The sequence below is a fragment of the Phascolarctos cinereus genome, unplaced genomic scaffold (assembly GCF_003287225.1).
Source record: "Phascolarctos cinereus isolate Bilbo 61053 unplaced genomic scaffold, phaCin_HiC Scaffold_5;HRSCAF=322, whole genome shotgun sequence".
Classification (NCBI taxonomy): Eukaryota; Metazoa; Chordata; class Mammalia; order Diprotodontia; family Phascolarctidae; genus Phascolarctos; species Phascolarctos cinereus.
This window is the reverse complement of record NW_027555958.1, coordinates 448,753,048-448,777,852: the sequence shown is the minus strand read 5'-3', so window position 1 is coordinate 448,777,852 and position 24,805 is coordinate 448,753,048. Positions and strand designations below refer to the sequence as shown.

Genomic DNA, 24,805 nt, shown 5'->3' with positions numbered 1-24,805 from the left:
CATACAAAGAACCCAAGTTTATTATTACATTGTTTATAGTGGTTCAAGCCAGAAAAATTTTAGAAAGGCAAATCTCTCCTTACTCCTTGTCTCTTTCCAGCCCCCACATCACAAAATTCATCCCAAAGCAACAGAAAAAGAAGAAACCATCAGCTCTATAATGTTTCTATGTATTTACTTGAATCATTGGCTGTTAAGTGAAGAAACTTTCCAGCTGGGTCATGGTATCCATCCTTAGGACCAGCAGAACTAGTAGAATGGTTTTAGGTACAGATGAATCCCATTCTTAGACCTGAGAGCTAAGTGGGGTATTGGGATTGGAGGTTTCTTTGGATCTAGCAACAGCTCAAAACGGAGAAGGGTCAGGGCCAGTACCACCTTCAGCTGTAGCATGGCAAACTGCTGCCCAATGCAGTTCCTGAAAGGAAAGGGGAAAAATTGGAGCATGGATAGGTTTTGTTTCCTTTTCCTCTTGAAGTATATTGATGTTAAAACCTTAGATTCTTGAATAGAAAGACTGAGACATCTGTCCAGGATTCAAAGGATTCTGAGGTGGAAGGGTCCTTAGAGATGTCTAATTCAACTCCCTTATTTTACAAAGAAATAAATTGAGGTGAGAAAGTGGAGTTGATTTGACCAAAGGCACTTTGGTACTAAGTAGCAGCTGTGATAGTATAATATCTTGTCATAGTAACTTGCTCATTTTAAGTGTAGGGCAATATAATGACCCTTCAAGTGAATAGTTTCCTCCTCCACTGCTTTAGGGAGTTTGTATTAAAGAAAAATCAGGAATATCGTGAGTCACTTCTGTGCTTCCTGTAAGGGAAAAATGCCAGATGTTTGGGTAGAGATGTGGCTCTGTGCCTTAACTTTCCTGCATATTTATTTCTTGCTAACCTATGGACTCTGTTACCAGAAACAATTGGGTAAAGAAGCAGCAGAGTATCTTACAAATGTCTGTTAATAGACAGGCACTGGGAGGGGAAGTCGGGGAAAGAAAAGACCTTGTCTTAGAACCTCCCTTGGTCCTTGGATAGGTTGCTTTGGCCTGAACTTTCTGCTCCAGACCTGATGGCCCTGCTCCATCTCTCCTTCCCCTGACACAACTTAGTCTTACTTTCCTTTTCTACCTTTTCAGTGGTCCTAAGACTATGCTGCTGATCTTTCAGGCTCAGCCCTTGAGGTTCCTATTTGTTCCTTTCATCTGCTTTTCCCTTGAGATCTCTCTCCATGGTCCTGAACTAGAACCTTCTTTTACACAAGATCCTCAGGGCATGCCCAAATATCCCTCACCCAATCAGAACAGATTTCCTGTGGCACTTAACGGAAATGTCTTTGATTGATTCAAGGAGGTTTCCAGGCCTTGTACACATGGTGAACAATTGGGAAGTGTTCTTACCTGCATACAAAATCCCAAACAAGTGGTCCTACAGCTTTTCATTCATTTGGGAAGACCCACCACCTTTTGAGGCAGTCTTTTCTCTTTCAGGACAACTCTAATGGTTAGGGGAGTTTTTCCTTTGAACAAGCCTAGGTATGCTTTTTTGTTTTGAGGCAACGGGGTTAAGTGGTTAGCCCAGGGTCACATAGCTAATAACTGTTTGAGGTTAGATTTGAACTCAGGTATTCCTGACTCCAGGGCCAGTGCTCTATTCACTGAGACACCTAACTGTCCCTAGGTATGCTTTTTTGGAACGTGACCTATCTATACCCACCCTATTATTCCTAATTCTGCTGTCTCAGGCCAAGCATATAACTAGGAACATCTAATTCTTCTTCCATATGACAGCCCTTCTAATACATGAAGACAACTGTCATGTACATGTGCCCCCAACTGATCACAAAATATTCAACAACCCAGGTTAAACACAATGTAGTCCCTTCAACTGCTCCTCATACTGTAAGCATGACCATGATTCCAAACCCAATGCTCTATCAACTTCACCTCCTAGCTGCCCTTTAAAATGACCAATGATCTCTTAATTGGCAAAATTGATAGCTTTTTTTCGGTCCTGATCCTCCTTGATCTCCATGTAGCATTTGACACTGTTAATCACCTTTTTTTTTTCTGGATACTCACTCCTCTCTAGGTTTTCATGACATTGCTTTCTCCTGGTTCTCTTCTGATCTCTACTACTGCTCCTTCTGAGTCTCTTTTGCTAGTTCATCATTCAGGTCATGCTCTCTAATCATAGATGTTCCCCAAAGTTCTGTCCTGGCCCTCCTTCTTTTTTCACTCTAAATTATCCCACTTGTCGATCTCTCATGGTTGGAATTGTCTTCTCTTTGTAATGATTCCTGGATCTCTGTTTTCAGCCCCAACTTCTCTCCTGAGCTACAGTCATGGAGCTCCATCTGTCCCTTGGACATCTACTGGATGTCTTATAGAAATCTCAAATTGAACATGTCCAAAACCATCTTTTCTTCCTACACCTCTTGCCATCCCAACTTATTGTAATTGTGATTACTGATGGCAGCTAGCACCTATGTAGCACTTTAAGATATGTTCTCTCATTTAATGTTTATAACAATCTCAGGATGCAGGCATTATTGCCGCCATTTTACAGATGAGAAAACAAGGGCTGAGAAGCTGAGTGACTTGTCCAGGTCCCATGGCTAAGTAAGCGACTGAGGCAAGATTCCAACTCAGGACTTCCTGACTCCATCCACTTATCTTAACACTTAACATTGCTATGAGAATTGGGGGCAGTGTTCTTCTCTCAGTGTTGAAGGCCCACAGTCCAGGTGTCACCCTCACTTCCTCACTCTCGCTTATACCAGATATCCAATCCATTGACAACTCTTGTTTTGACCTTCTCAGCATTACCTATATACATTTTCTACTCTCCCCTCCATTTCTAGTTCAGGCCCTCATAACCTCTCCCCTGAATGATTAAATGGCTTTATGGTTGATGTCCTGGCCTCAAGTGTCTCTTTACTCCAATCCATTCTCCACTGAGTTGTTAAGGTGATTTTTCTAAAGCATAGGTCTGATCATGTTACATCCCTGCTCAGTGAGCATTAGTGGCTCCCTAGCAACTGCAGGATCAAATATCAAATCCTCTCTTAGGCTTTTAAAGCTCTTCGCATCCTTACCCTTTTCTACCTTCCAGCCTCCTTACACCTTACCTATTCCTGAAGATCCTGCTACAAAGGGCTCCTTATGCTTCCTCAAACATGGTAGTCTATCTCCCATATCCATGCCCATGCACTGATTGTACCATCTTCCTTCCTCACTTAGAATTTGCTGTCCTCTCCCCTCCGCCTATTATTTTCCCTTCCTTCAATTCTCACCTTACATCTCAACTTGTGCAAGAGGCCGTCTCTGGTTCCCCCAGCTGCTAATGTTTTAAGATTACTTTCAGTCTGTTCTCTATATATCTTATATGTTCCTAGATATTTACATGTGTCCTCCATTAGAATGTGAGTTTCTGGAAGGCAGAGACTTTTTTTTATTCCATTTTTATCCCAAGCGCCCAACACAGTGCCTGGCATTTAATAAGCTCTTAATAAATGCTTGTTCACTGACAGATTGATTGCCTGAGTGACTGCTATGCTGACTTCCCTGTAGACTTTTATTCCATGAGATCTTACTTGATTTTCCCTGAACCCTTTGAAATCTAGGTCACATTTCAGAATATGCCCTGCTTTTCTCTCTTCTATTACAATTTCTAATAGGGCATGGTCAATCCCCTTTAAGATTCCTATCATTTCCACCCCAGCCACCAGTTTGTCTTTGTCGGTAAGAATCAGGAATAGATGACCACTTCTAATTGCTAACTTTTTCACTGGTCAAAGGATTAAATTCTCATTCAAACAAGCCAAGAAGTTATGGTCTATTCTGCTTTGGGCAAAGAGAAACCCCATGTATCCAGATAATGGACATTTCTTATCACTACCATTCCAGGCCACCATGAGTCTTATAACCCATTTCCTGAATTTTGCATGGATTTTCTCTTTATGTCTAGGTGGTATGTGGGCACACACTCCAATATTGTTGATTTTCTCCCAAATGCTCTCCACTATGTTGCCCCCTTTGCTTTCTAAATTTCATCACAGTGATATAGCTTCTTAATACACACTGCTATTGTGTCCCCTACCTTTTGTTTATTCTGTTTTTTGCAAATAAGATATATACCCTTCAAAACCCTATACCCATCACTTGTCCTAGTCTACCAAGTGTCACTGATACTTCTGATGTCACACTAAACATTGGGGATACCGATAAGATCCTCTGACTTCATATTCTTTGTTCTTTCTTTGACTCCTTATGCCTCTCTTACCATCCCTGATTAGTAGCCACAGCTCCTACAGAGGCTCCATCTATCTAGTTGGATTTCCTCACCCACCAACCCCAAGATGTACTCCCAGAATATTTTTTTCTAGGAGTAGTGACAGGTCTTACTGCTCTATTTCTATGTTTTCTGAGTTCCCCTTGTGACCATAACACATGGCCATCTTCAAGGTGCTTGACTAAGGCTAGTGATGTAGGTTGTGGCCAATGAACCAAATAGTCCCCTTTGTCCTTCAGAGACCTTCAGTCTCTGCCTGGTGCTTTAAGGATAAGATGCACATCCCTTAACCCAGACATCGAAGGCCTTCCATTGTCTAAGTCCATCCTAACTTTTATTTCGTCTTCAGACACTCTGTGTTCCAGACCAACTGTATGATGAACTATTCATTGAATTTGATATTCTATTATCTCTGTGTATTGGCTTTAACTCCCAAAGCAATCAGTTATGGTCATAACTTCATCCAACAAAAGAGAACCTAAATGGAGAGATGGAACCAAGAGGGCTGAGGAGAAGAGGAGAGCAAGTAATTTCCAAATAAGAATCTGAGGCCATTTTCACTATGGTAGCCCAATACAATCACTTGGTGCATCCTCACCTAGGTCCAGCTGAGAATGGTAAGAAAGCATAGGAGTGTCTCTTCATGGAATTCTCTTGGCAGAACCTTTGGGGGTCAAAGACCTGTAATGAGACCCCCCACACACACACACACACACACACACACACACACACACACACACACACACACTATAATTAATACGTTTTTTGTTTTAAAAAAATTGCTCAGAAGTTGGCTCTGAGTAATTAAACATTCAAGGCTTTACCTCAAATTTGGCTCTCCTTGCATTGAACTTAAATTGAAAAATAAAAATAAAAGGAACTTTGGCACTGGCCAGGTTATATTCTTTTCTTAAGAAATGAAGAGTCCCCAGTGATAAGAACAACAGGTCCAAACTTTGCTATCAATTTTCTGTAAGACAAACACTTTTCTCTTCATGTCACACATCAGATCTTCAATCCTACTAGACTATAGCTAGATTTTCATGAAAAGAATGAAAGAAAGAAAGTATTTATTTGGTGAATTTTAAGGGGTTTAGGTGAATGAGATGAAAAATCTAGGGAAAAGATGACTTTTTATGGTCCTGAATAACTGGTTTGGAAGGCTGAACTGTGGCACATCCTTGGACTCCTGGTTTTTGTTGCGGGCTGTACAGCCTCTGTTCTAGAATTTTTTCTCTTCTGGAAAAACCTTATAGAGGATCACCTCCTTTGAAGGGGGAGACAACAAAAGACTTCAGTGAAAGATCTAAGTAATATTCCCTTCACTCCACCCCCCCCAACAAAAACCTAACCCAACTCCACCAATTACAGGATATTGAAAGAAATGTGTTTTATTTCTCCCTTTTCATTTCTTCCCTTGCAATCCTTCTCTGGAGACTTGTCATGGTATGGAGATGATCCTGGGGGGCTTGATGGATCTCTAAGAGGAGCAACAGCTTTCTAAATCTTACTAAGCTGGACCAGCTTTAAGCCTAGGATCAGCACATGAATCAGGCTCTTTCGTCTCAAAACCTGCCTTCTTAGGGAGAAGTTCATGAGCAGAGAGGTGACTGGAGGTGATAAGCTTTCTCAGCCCCAGCAACTTATCTACTAGAGATGGTCATGGACTGGGGCTGTGATAGGTGGAAAATACATGTTCCTTCAAGGATGAAGGAATAAATGAAACATTTCTTCTGTGAAACATTTGTGTTAGAATGAGTCATACCTGTGGATTTTCCCAAACAGCAGGGTTGTGGTGGAGAGCCCAGATGTTCAGGACAACTATCATACCTAGACAGAGAAGGAAAGAGAGGGGATATCCACACCCATACCCCCCCCACACACAGAAAGAGACAGAGACAGACAGAGAGACAGAGAGATCTATTCCAGCTTGACTGCTACCTCCTCCCTGAAAACTTCCACGATTTCTCCTTCCCCCTCCAGTGTCCTTTCTCTCTTGCATTTTCCTAGAGCTCCTTTTCTGCACCCTTCCATTTCCCCTTCACATTGTACCTTGCATAATACATACCTTTGAACATTTTGCATTGTCCTTATTAGTAGGGTATGGCTACATTACATCCTCATTGTTTTACACTTGATTCACACATTTCAGATGTACTTCCTGGACATTACTGCATACTCTCCATATCTGCTCTTGATCTTCTCCTACATTTCCCCTTCTTTGTAACCCCAACACTTAGCACTTGGCACAATTAGGCACTTAGGCTAGTTGGCTGACTGACATGCTGAGCTCCACAAAGCTCCACAAAAAGCCAGATTCACCGGGATTTTAGGAGTGACTTAAAAGGCACCAACCAAGTCTGGAGAAGTGAAGACTCAGGACAACACAAGATCACTGTCCTCAAGTATCTGAAGGCCTGGCAAGTGGAAGCAGGATTAGTTGGGCTTACTTTGAACCCACAGGACAGAAATAATGGCTAGGAGCTACAGAAAGGCAAACTTTTGCTTGATATAAGGAAAAATTCCCAACAATTAGAGCTCTCCAAAATTATACTGGGCTGTCTGTGGCATAGTCATTTTCCCATCTCTGGTAGTCTTCAAGGAAAAGATGGTTGAATATTTATCAGGATTGGAGAAGATGGTGATTCTTATATCCAGGTTGAACTGAAAGATATCTAAAGTACTTTCTGACTCAGATTCTGTAAAGTCTAACTTTTCTTCTCTGTAAGAGCCCTTTCAACACTTGAAGCTGCCTCTATATGTCTTTCATGTTCTGTTTCTATAAGGTGGATTTTAAAACTCAATCATTCTATATTAAGTTCTCAGTATGGACCTAGGCTAGGAATTCAGTGTTCTTTCCTAAGTCCTAAATGAACCAAGAGGCTCCTTGGTCCTGTTTGCTCTGATCCCTGGGGCAATGAATTCTAGAGGAAATTGATGATGTTGGGCAGCAGAGAGACACCTGTGGGCAAGGAACGTCCATCTGGGAAGGTGATAGGTTTGCTAAGCTTCCTGGCTATGGTGATATCAGGGGGGTAGAGGCGGAGGGCCTCCTTGATGCACATGGTGCTGTAGGACATCTGGTCCAGGTGGTCCCTGTGGGGAAACATAGACAAGAAAGAGATGGAAAGGTAAGGGTTTTTGCCTGGATCTCCATTAGGTCTATAAGGACCACTGAGATTTTGGAAATTTACCCTTTAGAAGGCAGCCAGGTGCAGTGAGGAGTGCTGGATTTGGAATCAAAGGAATTGAGTTCAAATCCAGCTTTTTCAATTACTAGCTCTGTGACTTTGGGCAAGTCACTTAATCAAAGGAGGGGACTGGATTGGATTACCCCTAAGGTTCCCTCCAGCTCCATATCTATGATCCAATAATCCTCTTCAAGTTGGCAATTGGTCAAAGACATCAGATCAATTCAGTCTGGGATATGTCTAATAGTCACCCCACACATGATGTTGGGGGTAAGAAGGCAAGAAAGATGGAAAAATTGGACCATTTCCTAGCTCTCATGAAACCCAGCAATTGAGTTAAGGCTTTCTTATTGGGCTTGCACATTATCAATTCTCATCAAAGTGTACCCTGGTCATTAAAATAACTGGATTTGGAGTAAAAAAGCCTGAATTCAATTCTGGCCCCTACTTCTAAGCAGCAAATAATTTCTGTTCTCTGAGCCTCAGTTTCTTTATTAGTAAAATAGTTATAATAATTTTTGCACTTCCTCCCTCACAGGTTATTGTAAGGAAAGTGCCTAAATTAGCATCTTAGAAATTGCAGTTATCATTTGAAATAAGTAGACATGAGACCACATTCCAAATTACTCTTTGTTATTAAGAACATAAAGTGTATAATGTATTATTAAAGTGATAGTTACTGAAAATCTAGAAGGAGCAATGTGGTCTTGTGGAAGGAGTGCTGAACTTGGATTCAAGAGATGACTGGGTCCAAGTCCCACTTCTGACACTTATGTATGTATGTATGAGCACAGGAAGGTCAGTGAACCTTTTAGTGCCTCAATATCCCCATTTGTAAAATAAGGATAATAATAACACCTACCTCACAGGACTGATATCAGGTAACATGTAAAGCTAATTGCAAACCTGAAAGTGACATATAAATGCTACTAGCTCAGAACCCATGAGCAAGATCTTGTGCCTCCCTCAGTCTCAGTTTTCTCATCTGTAAAATAATAATAATAATAATAATAATAATAATAATAATAATAATAATAATAATAATACCCGCTACTTCACAGGATTGCTGTAAAAATCAAATGAGGTAATGTAAGAACATTTCTTTGCAAACCCTAAAGAATACTTTGAATGACAGTGATTGTTATTACCAAGAGCCCAGAGAGCTTCATCAGACAGAGGCCATACTGGCTCAACCTCATTTCTTTTTCTTTCTTTTTTTTTTTGTAGGGTTACAAGAGTTAGGTAGGTTAGGAGAATGCTATAGATAGAGTTTGCCTAGAGGTTAGCTGTCAATTCATAAGGGCTGTCTTGGTATTTTGTGGACAAGATGGAGAGATGCAGGTGATACAATAGAAAGACCAGGAATGAAGGTGAAAGACAGAATGCTGGACTTGAAGTCAGGAAAAACTGAATTCGAATCCCACCTCAAATGCTCAAGAGGGAGGGACCCTAGGGAAAGTTATTTAGCCTCTTTAAGTCTCAGTTTCCTTATCTGTAAAATGGGGATAATAATAACACCTACATCACAAAGTTGTTACGAGTGCAAAATGGGTTTGCAGGGATATTTTGAGCCAACTGTTATCATACTACTCAGTAAATATCTGTTTCTAAAAACAAATTAAGTTTGGCCTACTAATTGATATCAATGGCTGATCAATAAGAAGCACTCCGGTGGGGGCTCGCTCCTGCTAGAGAAATCATCCCAAACCTATTAGGGCTACCCCTAGAGCCCAGTGAGAGAAGTAGCAAGCAACTCAGCCTCACAGTGTGAATGGGGGTCTGGAGTTGTAGCCTCAGCCTGCGCCACACAATTTTCAGTTAACTGATGAGAGCCATGGGAGGGACAGTCCCACTCCACTGTGCCTTGGTCAGACCACATCTGGAATATGGTGTTCTGTGTGTTACATTTTAGGAATGATATTGATAAGCTAGAAAAAAATCCAAAGGAGGACAGTGGTGGTGAAGGGCCTTTAGTCCATGTAATGTGAGGATTGGGTATAGGAACTGGGTATGTCTAGTCTGACTTTCTTATTACTGTCCTCCCAGTTATCCCCATCTACAACCTCAGAGTCATTCTTGACTCCTCTCTCTTATTCATCTCTCATTTCCAAACCATTAGCAAATATACCAGTTCATTACCAAGTCGTGTAATTTTTCCATCTTCACATCTTTTGTACTGAATTCTCTACTCACAAAGCCATCACTCTAGTTCATATCCTCATCACCTCTTGCTTAGATGATCAATTGCTTTCTAATTGGTCTCCCTGCCTCAAATCTCTCTCTATCCTTATCTACCCTTCATTTAGCTGCCTAAGGGACTTTCCTAAAGTCTAGGTCTGACCACATCACACCTTAATTAATAAATTCCAGTGGCTTCCTATTACCTCCCGGATCAAATATAAAGTCCTCTGACATTTAAGCCTCTTTATAACCTGGCCTCTTCTTATCTTCCCAGAATTCCTATCCTTTACTCTCCACCATTTTCTCTTTGACCTATTCTCGCTGGCCTTTTTGCTATTCCTTGAATAGGAGACCCTTTCTCTCAGCTGCATGTCTTTTCGGTGGTTCTCTTCCACACCTGGAATGTACTCCCTCCTCATCACTGCCTCTAGCATCCTTGGCTTCCTTCACAACTCAGCTTATGCACCAACTTATGTAAGAAGGCTTTCCTGTCTTCTCAGCATGAGAATGTAAGTTCCTTGAGGGCAGGGATGTCGGGTTTTTTTGCTTTTGTTTGTATTCTCAGGCACATGCCACACACATAGTTAAATATTTAATAAATATTTGTTGACTATTTGACTGATCGAGAGGAGAAGACTTCAGGAGATACGACTGCTGTCTTCAAATACCTGAAGGGTTGTTGTCATAGAAAAATGATTAGGTTTTCCCTGCTGAGGGCAGAACTGAGAACACTGAGGTGATGTTAAGAAGAATCACTTAACCTGTATTTCCCTCTGTTTCCTCAACTGTAAAAATGGGGATAATTATAATGCCTAGCTCCCAGGGTTGTTGTGAGGATCAAATGAGATAATATTTGTAAAAGGGCTTGGCACAGTGGCACATAGTAGGTGCTATATAAATGCTTTTTCCTTTCCTGTAATGAGAAAAATGCATATTTTAGGTGTTTTGTAGCCAGCCAATATCTTTTTTGTTTGTTTGTTTTGTTTTCAGGCAATTGGAGTTAAGTGACTTGCCCAGGATCACACAGCTAGTAAGTATCAAGTATTTGGTCTGAGGCTGCCTTTGAACTCAGGTCCTCCTGACTTCAGGGCCGGTGCTCTGTCCACTGTGCCACCTAGCTGCCCCGGCCATCCAATATCTTAACCAAATTTATTATAACTACAGCACTCAGCCTCACACTGGCTGCCTCCCGCCTGAAATGTTCTTCTTCCTTACCTCTTAGAATCTATCTTTTTCTTCAAAGTGCTTCCTAAGCACCACCTTCTCTGTGAAGGCTTCCCTGATTTCCCCCAACTGCTTGTGCCTTTGTTCCTCCCTAACGACCTTGTATTTAACTACTGTATGTATGTATATACGTATGTATATATAATATGTGCACACACATATGTATTTATATATGTATACATATATGTAGGTATTCTGCATGTGTTTGTATGGTAACAAGCATTTATTAGGTACCAGGCATCATGCTAAGTAGATATCTCATTTGATTTTCTGGGAAGTAGGTGCCATTATTATTCCCATTTTATAATTAGGAGACTGAGGCTGAGAGAGGTTAATTGACTTGCTCAGGGTTCCACAGCTAGTGAATGTCTGAGGCAGATTTGAATTTTGGTCTTCCAACACTCTAACCGCCATGCCACCTAGTTGCCCCAATATCTACATATGTAGATTGTAGAATGTAAGTCCATGGAGGTTAGGCATTGGTTCATTTATATATATATATTCAGAGCCTAGCATAGTGCTTGGCACAGAATTGGTTGATTGGCTATTGATCAGTGATAGTGTCTATATTGTGTCTCTCTGAACATTCAATACAGGGTCTAGGAAAGAGAAGGTATTTAAATGAATGTCTGCTGAATTGAAATGGGCTTATCACTGCTGGGCTCTGGCCTCAACATATCAAAGGACTTGACCCAGGTGCCTACATTTGGTAAGACCTCCTGGGGATCACCTATTCTTTTAGGAGGGCAACCACTCCCACTTGAGCTAAAACATATTGAGTGACCTTGGTCTGAAGAAATAAGGATAAGTGATGGGTAGCTGTGGCACCAGATGAGGGAAACAAGGAGCAAGTAACCAAGGAATTAGGATCAAGTGTTTGACGTTCTTACCAGGTAATGGTGTCCCCAGGTTTTAGGATACCTCTGATCTCTTCTCGGCATTGGTGTTGGTGCTCGGGGTTCATGGCCATACAGTAGAAGAGCCAGCAAAGGCTAGAGGCTGTGGTGTCAAGGCCACCAAACACAAATGTGTTAAGCTCAGCCTCCAGCTCCTCATCTGATAAGCCTTCCACATTTTCACTCTGAAAAAAGGATAAAATTATTCCTTTATCCAAAGCCAATTTTCAAATGATCCCTTCTATTGGCCAAATATGAGACTGACTGTGGTAGAAGGGAACTCCAGCCACAAGAGGGCTCTGATTTTCAGCATCGTTTACAGACATCCATTGACATAATTCTAATCTTTTTGAATTCCCAGACCACTCTTCACATCCCTAATGGATTTGCCAATTGACATTGCACACCACAGTCACACAGTCATTTACATTTATGTTTCATATCCCCACTAAACAGTGATCTTCATAAGGCTAAGCATCATGTTTTAACCAATTTTTTTTAATCTGCTCCAGTGGCTACCATATTGTTCAGCATAAATTGTTCAGTACTTAATAAATAGTTTAAATGACTTCACCGCACAGCCAAAATCATAGAATTCCACCTTTTCATCAAAATGCAGAGTTAGGGGCTTCTTGGTTCTGTCAGTAGTCTGAACTGTGCTCTGACAAGTTCACTGAATCTAATTCATTGATCATTTCACCCCAACAACCAATTTGCCTGTCTTTCCACACATTCTGATTTTCCAGTAAAATGCAAATTCCTTGAAATCAGGGATTATTATCATTTTTGTCTTTGGGTCCCCGACACTTAGCATAGTGCCAGGCAGAGAGTAAATGCTTCATAAATGGTGCTTCTACTGAATGGCATGGAACCAAAGTGTTGGGTGGGTTTGCTCGGATGTTTGGCAGACTTACTTTGGCACAGAGAACAATATCCAGAAAATCTGGGGACTTCTTCTTTTGAATCTTGTCCTGTTCACTCTCATTCTTGAAGGCCTCCCTCCTTTCCTGGATGATTTTGGCTGGGGGAAAGTTCAAAATATTTTCCTTTTACCATGAAGAACACGGAGATGATTATTGCCAATGATTCTGCAGAGAGCTGTCTCTGGGACTGGAAGCCAACTTTGGATCTCATTTGACTTCACTATGTTGGTAGTGAACAGTTCCTCTTTGCAGCTTTCACTTGCTGTTCCTTGTTTTGTCCCCTGGAGCTAAGCAACTTAATTCTTCAGTTTAGCTATCTGCTTTCCTCTAGGTCTTCTCCAGACTAAATAGCCCCAATTCCTTTAACCAAAATCTCATAAACTCAACAATCTCAAGGCTGTTCTCCAACCTGGTTGTTGTCCTTCTTCTGGTCTGAACTTTGTCAATGATCTACCTAAAAATGACACCCAGACACCTATAAAATACTCCAGAATTGGCCTGACCAGGGAAGAATATGGTAGCATATCTTCTCCTTATTCCTAGAAGCTATATGTCTTTTTCTTTTTGTGGGGCAAACAGGGTTAAGTGACTTGCCCAGGGTCACACAGCTAGTAAATATCTCAGGCTGGATTTAAACTCAGATCCTCCTTACTCCAGGGCCAGGGCTCTATCCACTGCACCACCTAGCTACCTCAAAACTGTATTTCTTTTAGTGCAGCCTATGCTTGCATTATATTCCTTGGCTTCCTTATGATACTATTGGCTCACATTAAGCATGTGGTTTAACTGGAAATCTCAGATCTTTTTCAAAGAAACTGCTTTCTAACCATGTTTCCTCAATCTTGTACTTATGAAATCAACATTTTGAATATGAATGTAAGCCTTTAATTTTATCCTTATCAAAATAAATATCATAATATTTGACCTAATATTTTATTTGAGGCTTGATTCTGCCATCCAATTCAATTTCACTAAATAACCAGTAAATGCTTACAGTGTTCCAGGCACTGGAGACACAGAAATGCATGTATCTTACACCTGGAATGCTCTCCCTCTTTTCCTCTGTCCTTGGAATCTCTAGCTCCATTAAGAATTCCAAAGCTCAGCTTAAGTCAACAACTCCTCCAAAAGGCTTGTTCTTATATTCCCCAAAGGTTAGCACTTTCTCCAAGTTTCTTTGTCTATATTTTGATTTTGTCAATGTGTTTGTTTTATCTCCAAGGTAATATGTAAGCTACGCAAGGTCAGGGCTTGTTTTCATTCCTTTCTTTAGATCCACAGAGTTGATCAGAGTTCTTGGCACATGGTAGGTGATTAATCAATTATTGTTGAGTTTAGTTGAATTGAGTATCCCAGCCAACAAGGGTTAATGAAGAAAGAGCATGCAGAGACAGTCCAGGGTGCAGGAAATACCTAGGTGGTGATGTGCTGTTTGGCAGAGAGCCTGGAATTCTTGTCCCTGAGAGCTCCACCTGTAAATCAAGTCATTGTGACGGTGGTAGCTGTGCAGGTGGCAGAAGATGAGTTCTGAGAGTTTAGTCACAGTTGAGAGGTAGTTGGTAGAGAAGCTGCAAGAGAAGGCACAATGCATTACCACGAGCTAGAGTGCTGGTCGAAAGGCCTCTTCTGCTGTACCCCTCACCACTGACCTTTCTGTTTGGGAGCTGGTCTGGACACCGAAGGCACATTTCATGATGCTGTCCAAGGTCATCAGGCGGATGGGCTCACAAATCTCCTCAGAACTGTCCTGGGTGCTGAGCTTCTCCCATGTGTCCTGGGACAGGAGAGTAAACTGGGCACCATCAATGATTTCCAAGAATCTTTTTTTGCTTGCCTATGGTATGACTATCCTCCCTCCCTCTGTCCCTCTGTACTCTTGCCCCCTACTCTATCTCCCTCCATTTTCCTCTCCCTCCTTTTCTCCAGCTCCATGGACAAAATGCCATGTACAGAAATGTTAACATTGATAGGTTAGTATAATGGAAGGACTACTAGACCTGAAGTCAGAAGACTTGGGTTCAAATCCATTCTCTAGTACTTAATGATTGGTTTGCCCTGGGCCAGACATTTGATCCCTCTGAATTATTATTACTACTAACCAGTGACCCAACACTGAATGACTACATAAACAAATGAATTGGACTTTTTACATTGGATAATGTCTACAAGCGTTGCAAGTTCTGACATTCTTTAATCCAATGAAACAATGACTATATGCTATTAGTGTTGGTACTAATCTCATTCTCCTATTTTTCTTTTTGAGTGGGGCTCAAATAGAAATGTTCCTTTAACAAGTTATTATGCTACCATTATTCTTTTACACTTGATGTTCTACAAAGAATTGTACAGGTAGATAAAGCATCTGAGTCAATAGTTATGGAGTGTATTTATACCTGATGCTTTCCAGTTTTTCAGAGAAGTTAGTTTCAGTTACCTCTCTTGATTTAACCATTGTTTTTCATTATATGAAAAGTACTTCAGCTTTTGGTTTCAGGTTTGATACAACTTGGGTTGAGATTTTTATCAGCAGCAGCATCAGAATTATCCTAATTATAGAGAATTGTTCTTCTCTTATGTGAAAGAGTTCAGATTGAAATGATCCTGGGACAAATCATTATCCTGCTATTACTGTTTTATAATTAACATCCTATAGGCACAGTTGGAAAAAAAAAACCACTACTGTCTGTAGCTGAATAAAACTTTTTGGACATAAGTTTGTATTTCATAGGCTCCCAAGTGCATTCTTAGTGCATCTCCAGGGGCCAGGAGAACAACGTGAGAGAGATGCATCTCACCCTCTTCCCCCATGCTTTTGCTTTATTCTGCCAAGTTACAGCATCTCCATTGTCATTATCATCACTTCATTCCCATTTTTTTGCTAGTGGGACTCAGGATGAAACAATCCTAGGACAAGTTGCTCTTGTATTATTCTTTTGCACTTAATGCTCTATGAACAGTTACATGGATGGAATAACTCTGTGTCATTGGAGAAAAGTTTGAGTCCTCAAGCATCCACAGAACAACATCAGTAGCAGACAGGGCAATGAGGGTGATAGAGATCTCTGGTTGTTCCCATGTGCTTGAGATCTCTTCTGTACATTTAGAAGCTTTTATTCCATCTAGCTAGGAGATTATGAGTATTCTGATGGAGGTGCATCTATTAAAATAGAGTTCTTACATTTTGGTGGAGCAAAATGTAGGTGGCACAGGGGATAGAGTGCTGGGCCTGGAGTTGGGAAGACCTGAGTTCAAATCTGGCCTCAGACTCTTACTAACTGGGTGAGTCAGGACAAGTCACTTAACTTCTATTTGCCTCATGCATAAAATGGGGATAGCATGTATTATTATCCAAGGGTTGTTGTGAGTGTCAAATAAGATAAATAATTATAAAGTGCTTAATGCAGTGCCTAGGACATTTTGTTGTTGTTGAGTTGTTTTCCAGTCATGTCTGACTCTTGATGACCCCATTTGGGGTTTTCTTGGCAAAGATACTGGAGTGGTATGTCATTTCCTTCTCCTGTTCATTTTACAGATGAGGAAATTGAGGCAAACAGGTTTGAGTCCTCACCCAGGTAATACAGCTAGTAAATATCTGAGGCCAGATTTGAACTCACAAAGCTGAGTCTTCCTTACTCAATGATGAAGAAGGGTTTAGCTTTCTACAGCAGCCGGCTAATGGGCCTATGTTTCATTAACATTGCATGGGGTGTATCAAGTATTCTTTTCAAATCTGTTACGAAGCATTTCAGAATTTTAAAGGTGTACATTGACTAGTATTCTATAGGCACTAATTGCTTTAGTTGGATTTCCCTCCATTCTACTTTGATTTCAGGATGCCACTAAGTCTCTTAACACATCCATCCATAGCCTTATCCTTGATATATTTGTTTACTATTTCTTGCTAGAGAAGACCAAAATACTTGCAGGTATCAATTTTATCTATTAGTTCAATGTGACCTTTGGATTCAAGCTCCAAGCCTTCAGTCTCTCTCTTTTCTTGGTACACAGCACAAATTTTATACTTGTAAAATTCCAATGACATTTTGAAATCATTGAAGAAAGATTCTGTGAAATGAAGGAATTTTTTTTTATTAGAACCATAAGGCTTGATATTAGCCGTGTCAATCAAGTGATTAATAAGCTGTTTTAACTTAATTCCTTCTTTAACGTGATAGTCAAATTTATTTCTGTTTAGGAGAGATGATTCCATATGAACTCAGATCAGAATAAGTTTAAGCTATCTCCCTGATACTATTGTGTTCATGGCGTGTTTAAAATAAAGGACACCGTTTTATAAGTGGGCATCAAATACTCTCACACTCTCACTATACCTGAGTCTGTTTTATTATTTGCAGACTGTAAATAAATTCAGAGCAAGAAGCTGAGCTAACAGCTTTGCAATAGTAAAAAAAAATTAGTATAAATATGATGGCATATTTGGACAGCTTATTCAATAATTACCAAGTTGTAAGTTACTCCATATCCAGTGGACTCTTTGCACACCATTTTCACTCCTTAGTCAATATGTTGTTTCTTCTAAGTGTTTATAGATTTTTAAAAATTATCTAAGCTATGACTATTCTTTATAAATGACATAGACATGTGATTTGCCTATTTGGAAGAGTTACTGGTATTTTCATCTTTTGGCAACAGACGTGATACCATTTTTTTAAAGGTAGGATAAGTCTTGTTATTATGATTATTTTATTATTACTCTCAGGTCTATGTTTTAAGATCTCTCCTAATTTGACATTCTGTGATTTCTAGGATTCTCTAGGAGAGTTAGAGTGATATAATGCCTTTTCGTCAGTCTGTTATCCTCCTAATACTTAATTCCATTCAGCTGTATGTCAGGACTGCAGGCGAGGATAGTGTAAGCCATTATGAAACATGTAGATTACCTGGATGCTGAAGAGAGGGGCTGAACATAGTGTGAGAGAATTGGGTGCTGAGGAGGAGTTACTAGGAGGCAAGTGGAGAATGCAGAGGAGGAGGAGGAGGAAGAAGAAGGTGCCAAAATTTTTTAGCTCTTTTGTGCTAGGCATAGACTTGCACCAAGATAGGGGAATGCACATTAGGGAGGCATAATGACACAGTGGAGAGAGTTGAAGTCAGAAGACCTCAGTTCAGACTCTTGATCCATCATTTACTAGTTGTGCGATAATGGGCAAGCAACGAAACCTGTTTGAGCCTCAGTTTGCTCATCTGTAAAATGGGGATAATGTCTGATGCACTTATCTCACAGGGTTGTAGTGAGATAATATATTTAAAGCCCCTTTCAAACTTTAAAGCCTCATATCAATCAGAGACACATAAACTCAGACTTCTCAGGGACCTTTGAGCCATCCTCAAAATTTCCTTGGTTCCTCACCTTCCCGTATAGCATAAAGTTCCTAGCACAGTACTTGGCACAGAAGCAGATGCTTATATTAGCTCTGGTGGCTGGCTCTGTTTCCTGATGGGTACTCAACAACTTTCAAGGTCCCTGGGCTGTCTATTCCCTCACCAGCATCCTGCAGGCAGAGTCATTCATCACATGGATGTAGGGCTTCAGAATGCTGAAGTGGAAGGCAGGGGTCAGCAGATGGCGATGCTGGTACCACTTCTTTCCCTCTAGGCTTAGAAGTCCTCTTCCTTAAGAGATCACAAAGACAAAAAACTCAGATTGTGTTGTCTTATAAGATGAACAAAGGGACATTCATGTGGCACCATAGAAAGAGTGCCGGTCTCACTCAAAGAGTGCTGGGTTAGAGTGCTGGCTCTGATGTCTCTCAGGTGTGTAACCATGGGCAAATTACTTAGCCAGTCTGAGCCTTGGTTCCTTCATCTGTAATATGGGGATAAAACTTATACTATTCTACATATAGTGGTCAGAAGGGAAAAGATTTATATAACATTACAGAAATGGCAGCTATTATTATTTTTATTAATAAAACAGCTGATACTTATTTGATATTTTGATATTTGCAAAGAATTTTACATGAATTGTTGCATTGTTTTCATGTGGTTGTAATTCTGGGTTCTGGAAAGCTCTGTTGGTGGAACATATACCAATGCAGGGTTGACCAAGCTGGTAAGATTTTCCAAATTGGCTGCTCTTCTGGATTTCATGATTTCCAGAAACTCATCATCTTATAAGAATAAATCAAGCCTGTAACTCACAGCTCCTCAGGTAATTTTCTACTTGAAGGACTTCACCATCCTTCTCCAGGATACCCTCCCTCCTCTACCTGCTTTTCAGATTCTTTTTATGTGTTGTCTCCCACATTGGTGCATAAGCTCTTTGAGGGCAGGGACTGTCTTATGACTTGCTTTGTATTTCCAGTGCTTAGCACAGTGTCTGGCACATAATCGATACTTAATAAATATTTATTGACTCTGACTCTGAATACAGGCTCTATGACAGGCTGGATGCTTGTCATTCCAGGATCTGACTTCTTAATTTCTGGGAGGATCCTCAACTAATTGACTCCAGGGAATGAGTTTTCCATCCATAGCAATGTCCAGAGTCTTTTTCATAACATACAGAGAAGTTGCTTTCTGAATTTGAGAAGGTGATACCCACACCATTGAATTCATACATTGTCAAAGTGCCAGGGAAATCATCAGTTTATCAAGACAGCTGACATTTGGCTATCCCTGCCAAAAGGGTAAAGCTATATTCAGAATTATTCATGAGTGAATGACTTAAAAGCCTTGGACACATCTCAGTATATTTCCCTTGGGCCGCTAGGTGGCGCTGTGGATGGAGGCCAGGTCTCCAGTCAGGAAGACTCATTTTCATGAGTTCAAATCTAGCCTCAGACACTTACTAGCTGTGTGACCTTGAGCAGGTCATTTAACCCTATTTGTCTCAGTTTTCTCATCTGTGAAATGAGCTGGAGAAGGAAATGGTAAACTGTTCCAGTATCTTTGCCAAGAAAACCCCGATGGAGTTATGAAGAGTCGGACATGACTGAAAAAACAACTGGACATCTAAAAGTATATTTCCCTTAGTCTATGGGCAAGTCTGCTAATTAGGAATAGCTAAATAATCACAAATCCTATTGTGAGACCTGATTGATAATCCACTCTCCCTTCTTGCTCCTTCCATATTGACCACTCTCCTTAATTTGATGCTGCAAAGAACAGCAGCCTTTCTTAGACTAACTTGAAGTTCAGAGTCTCTTCTTTTATGGGGGTACACCCTATATCCCATTGCCTCATTTACATGTAAAGAAACAATATTAGGAGAGTACTTTAGTTTGAAGTCTTGTGCCTCAATTGAATGAGAACCTTTAGAAGTCTTTGTTGTTTTTTTTTTTTTTTTGGTTAGGCAGTGGGGTTAAGTGACTTGCCCAGGGTCACACAGCTAGTAAGTGTTATGTGTGTGAGGCCGGATTTGAACTTAGGTCCTCCTGAATCCAGGGCCGGTGCTCTTTCCACTGCGCCACCTAGCTGCCTGTAGAAGTCTTTCTATAGTTCTAAAATAATGTCATACACTGAAATCATTTATATCATTCTTTAGTCAGTTTCAAGCCCAACCACAATGCCACTCACTCCTGGCGAGCCTATAAAGTATCCCTTCCTGATAATGGATAATATATATTATGGATATGGATAATATGATATATGATATGGATAATATTATATAATAAAGGATAATGATCAAATGAAGAGAAGGAAAAAGTTTTTGACCAAATTAAATAATAGAAGCATCTCTTGGGTTCAGCTTTGGCCAGGTGGGAAGGAGAATCCTTGGAAGAAAAAGTAAGATTTGATAGTTTTAGGAAAATGACTCTCTAGGGCATGCCAACAGGTACTATTGCTCTGAGATTGTTACTTAAACTTTGAACCTTTGCTTAATATTGATACTGGGGGACAGAGCAGGGCTGGCCCAAAGAATACTTCCCCCAGGATGTGGCCATAGGAGGGGAGGAAATGCAGCATTTGATACTTTCCTGTTTCAATTTTTTTTTGTTTCTGTTTTTGGAAGAAGTAGAAGTGCTGCCAGAACCCTTTCCATTTCAGTGTCCTGAGTTAAAACAATCCCCCTGCCCTTGTTACGGGCCTGCACTTCAAGGTTCACCAAGACTGTTTGACAAAACAACAAAGTTGGGAGGCAGGAAGGGCAAGGATTATTATCCTCATTTTACAAAATGAGGAGACTGAGGCTCAGGGGTTGTAAGTGATGAGCTTAGGGCAAAAATGAAAACAAGCAATAACAATAATAACAAAAACCCAGCTTTCCTACCTCCAAGACCCACCACAAGGTGCCTCACTTGAAAAGCTGCTATAGATTCTCCAGATGTATAGAAATCTTGTCTCTCCAATTAGACAGCAAATCTATATCAGGTGACTTTCATTTGTTCTCCTCCCCCCTCCCAAATACCTAGGACAGTGCCTGACATCTAAATGGATACCGCTATTTCCCAGGGCCATAGGAATAAAAGCACGACTTTGGTGATTGATAGTTAGTCCTCTTTATTTTACAGAGGGGAAAGTTGAGGCAGAGAGAAGGATTGGGGGTCAAACAAGGTCACCCTCGTTAGTAGTAGAAGAAACAGCAGTCAAGCCCAGGTTTTCTGCCTCCTTGCACATTCCCCACCTTGTTTCATGTTGTGCCCCAGAAGGCCCAATAGAATGTGTCCAATCCTTCTCCATGACAGCCCTTCACACACAGAGACAGTTACTTCTATGCTGCTGAATGACAACTTTCTAGAGGTAAACAGGAAATTCAGGGTTTTATCTAAAAGAGGCTGCTGCTTCTTGCTTTTTCTATCCTAGAGCAAACAGAGATTCCAGTGGCATTGGGCAAAGGACTCATTTGACCGCACTGAACAATGAGGTCAACATGGGCTTTGGAACAAGGTTTTCTAGGGAGACTTTGCCTAAAGATGATCTGTTTAGTTAGGGCTCTTAGAAAGCCACAGGAAGTGTCCAGAAGAATTGAAAACTGAGAGGAAGGATATTTACTGGCTGGTGTGAGAAAGAAGGCAGCAATGTAAGCCAGCTGTGTGAGCTATAGCAATTTCAAAGAGATGTTAGTGGAGAAAAAAAATTAGCTCCTCTGAATTTGGAACCAAGGCTAGCAAAAAGGAGACATATTTGAGGGGAGGGACACAGGATCATTGATTGACATCTTAGACCCTCACCCCCAAACTAAGATGTGTATGTGACTTTCTCTTGGTCTGTTCTAGTGGCTTTAGAGAACTGATTGTCTTATTTTTCCTTTGCCTTGGCTAAACCCCATGCTTGGAATGCTCTCTCTCCTCATTTCCACTTCTGGCTTCCTTTAAGACTCATTTCAAGCACCTATTTCTGCAAGAAGCCTTTTCCAGGGAGGCAGAGGACAGGCCAGGCCCCAGCTAAACTCTCCTGATGTTCCCGTCCATACAACTTTAAAATTACAGCTCAAATAGAAATTTGGAGTGGCAGAGCCAACAAAAGGTCAGAAGGAGACAGTTTTTTCCAGTTGGAGACAACTTGGGAGGTCTGTGACACCAGGGTGGGCACAGGCCTGGGCCATGGCAGGAACACAGTGGTGGATCTTGGAGGTGGCCATGACAGCAGCTGCAGCAGCAGCTTTGGGAACTCTCAGCTCAGAGATGATAAGGGGATTGAGCAACTAGTCAGAAAGAGATTAGAAGAAACCCTCTGCTGGCACTGGGTGCAGCTGGCACTGATTGGCAATTCTATTGCCCATAAGCAGTTCTGAGTTGCAGTTTCAGGATGGTGAGGAGTGCTTGTGATCAGTCACAAGAGAGCGAGGGCCTTAATCACAGTTCCAGGGCCAAGAGCAGCACTAGTACTTGTGGCTACAAGGGAGCAGGGGCCTTTCTTGGATAAAGACAGCTCTCCTGGGATAACAATACCTTGGAAGCACCGAAATTTACAGACTCCCAAAGCTAGTTCTGAAAACAGCAGCACAACAAAGCCTGAAGCTGGGTACAGTACTTCCAGTGAGCGGAGCCCGACTTTGACATAAAATTAAAAATGGAGAAATGGGAAAATGAGGGGGCATCATCACCATCATCATCACCATCATCATCATCATCATCATCACCACCATCATCATCATCATCACCATCATCATCACCATCATCATCACCATCATCATCACCATCATCATCATCATCATCATCATCATCATCATCACCATCATCATCACCATCATCATCATCATCATCATCATCACCATCATCATCATCATCACCATCATCATCATCATCATCATCATCATCACCATCATCATCACCACCATCATCATCATCATCACCACCATCATCATCATCATCATCACCATCATCATCATCATCATCATCATCATCACCATCATCATCATCATCATCATCATCACCATCATCACCATCATCATCATCATCACCATCATCATCATCATCACCATCATCATCATCATCATCATCATCATCACCATCATCATCACCACCATCATCATCATCATCACCACCATCATCATCATCATCATCACCATCATCATCATCATCATCATCATCATCACCATCATCATCATCATCATCATCATCATCACCATCATCACCATCATCATCACCACCATCATCATCATCATCATCATCATCATCACCACCATCATCATCATCATCACCATCATCATCACCATCATCATCATCATCATCATCATCACCATCATCATCATCATCACCATCATCACCATCATCATCACCACCATCATCATCATCATCATCATCATCACCACCATCATCATCATCATCACCATCATCATCATCATCATCATCATCATCACCATCATCACCACCATCATCATCATCATCATCACCACCATCATCATCATCATCATCATCATCATCATCATCAACAACAACAAACCAAGCCTTGACCATAAAAGGCTACCACAGTGGCAGGGAAGACCAAGACATAAACTTAGAAGAAGACCACAATGTGAAAAGCCTCGAAGAAAAATGCTAATTGGACACAAGCCCAGCAAAAATTCCTGGAAGAGTTAAAGAAAGAGATAAGAATGGGAGAGGAAAAATTGGTAAAAAAAAAATGAGAGTGATGAGAGAAAATTATGAAAAGAGAATTAACAGCTTGGTAAAAGGGGCACAAAGAATACTTAAGAAACTATCACCTTAAAAACAGAATTGGCAAAGTGGAAGAGGAGGTACGAAAGTTCACTGAAGAAAATAAATCCTTAAAAATAAGAATTGGTCAAGTGGAAGCTAATGACTCCATGATTTAAAAACAAACAATAAAATGATAAAAAGAATAAAAAACAATAAAACAAAGTTAAAAGAACAGAAAGTAGAAGAAAATGTAGAATATCTCATTGGGAAAACAACTGACATAGAAAATAGATCAAGGAGAGATAACTTAATTATTGGACTACCAGAAAGCCATGACAAAAAGAGCCTAGACATCATCTTTCAAGAAATTATCAAGAAAAATTGCCCTAACATTCTAGAATCAGAGGGTAAGATAGACATTGAAAGAATCTGCCTATCACCTCCTGAAAGAGATTCCAAAATGAAAACTCCCAGTAATATTATAGCCAACTCCTAGAGCTCCAATGTCAAGGAGAAAATATTGCAAGCAGACAGAAAGAAACAATTCAAATACCATGGAGCCACAGTCAGGATCACATAAGACTTAGCAGTATCCACTTTAAAGGAACAGAGGGCTTAGAATATGATATTCTGGAGGGCAAAGGAACTAGGATTACAATCAAGAACAGCCTACTCATGCTTGCCTCCTCAATGAGGGTGGGTGGGGAGGGAGGAAGGGAGAAAATTTGGAACCCAAAGTTTTAAAAACAAAAGTTAAAAAAAATTGTTTTCATATGCAACTGGGAAATAAGATATACAGGAAATGGGGTATAGAAATCTATCCTGACCTATAGGAAAATTGAAGGGGAGGGGGATAAGAGAAGGGAGGGGAGAGATCGAAGGGAGGGAAGATTAGGGGAAGGGGTATTCAGAATGCATACCATCTTGAGGTGGGGGGAGGGATGAGATGGGGAGAAAATTTGGAACTCAAAATTTTGTGGAAGTGAATGTTGAAAACTAAAAATAAATTAATTAAAACAAACAAACAAACAAAAAAAGAATAACCTACTCAGC

General features: G+C 40.7%; 1 protein-coding gene across 1 annotated transcript in view; it reads right to left on the bottom strand.

The window, feature by feature from the left end:
- Window positions 1-158: 158 nt before the first annotated feature.
- The window catches only part of LOC110209311 (cytochrome P450 4X1-like), a 38,895-nt gene continuing 14,248 nt past the window's right edge, over window positions 159-24,805 (bottom strand). Inside the window, exons 4-12 of the mRNA XM_020987672.2 lie at window positions 18,214-18,341; window positions 14,357-14,481; window positions 14,121-14,275; window positions 12,699-12,805; window positions 11,779-11,969; window positions 7,255-7,388; window positions 6,058-6,122; window positions 4,891-4,973; window positions 159-418 (exon numbers count right to left, since the gene is read on the bottom strand). Of these exons, the coding sequence (XP_020843331.1) occupies window positions 250-418; window positions 4,891-4,973; window positions 6,058-6,122; window positions 7,255-7,388; window positions 11,779-11,969; window positions 12,699-12,805; window positions 14,121-14,275; window positions 14,357-14,481; window positions 18,214-18,341 (1,157 nt within the window). The 3' untranslated portion in view covers window positions 159-249. The remainder of the gene's footprint in view (window positions 419-4,890; window positions 4,974-6,057; window positions 6,123-7,254; window positions 7,389-11,778; window positions 11,970-12,698; window positions 12,806-14,120; window positions 14,276-14,356; window positions 14,482-18,213; window positions 18,342-24,805) is intronic.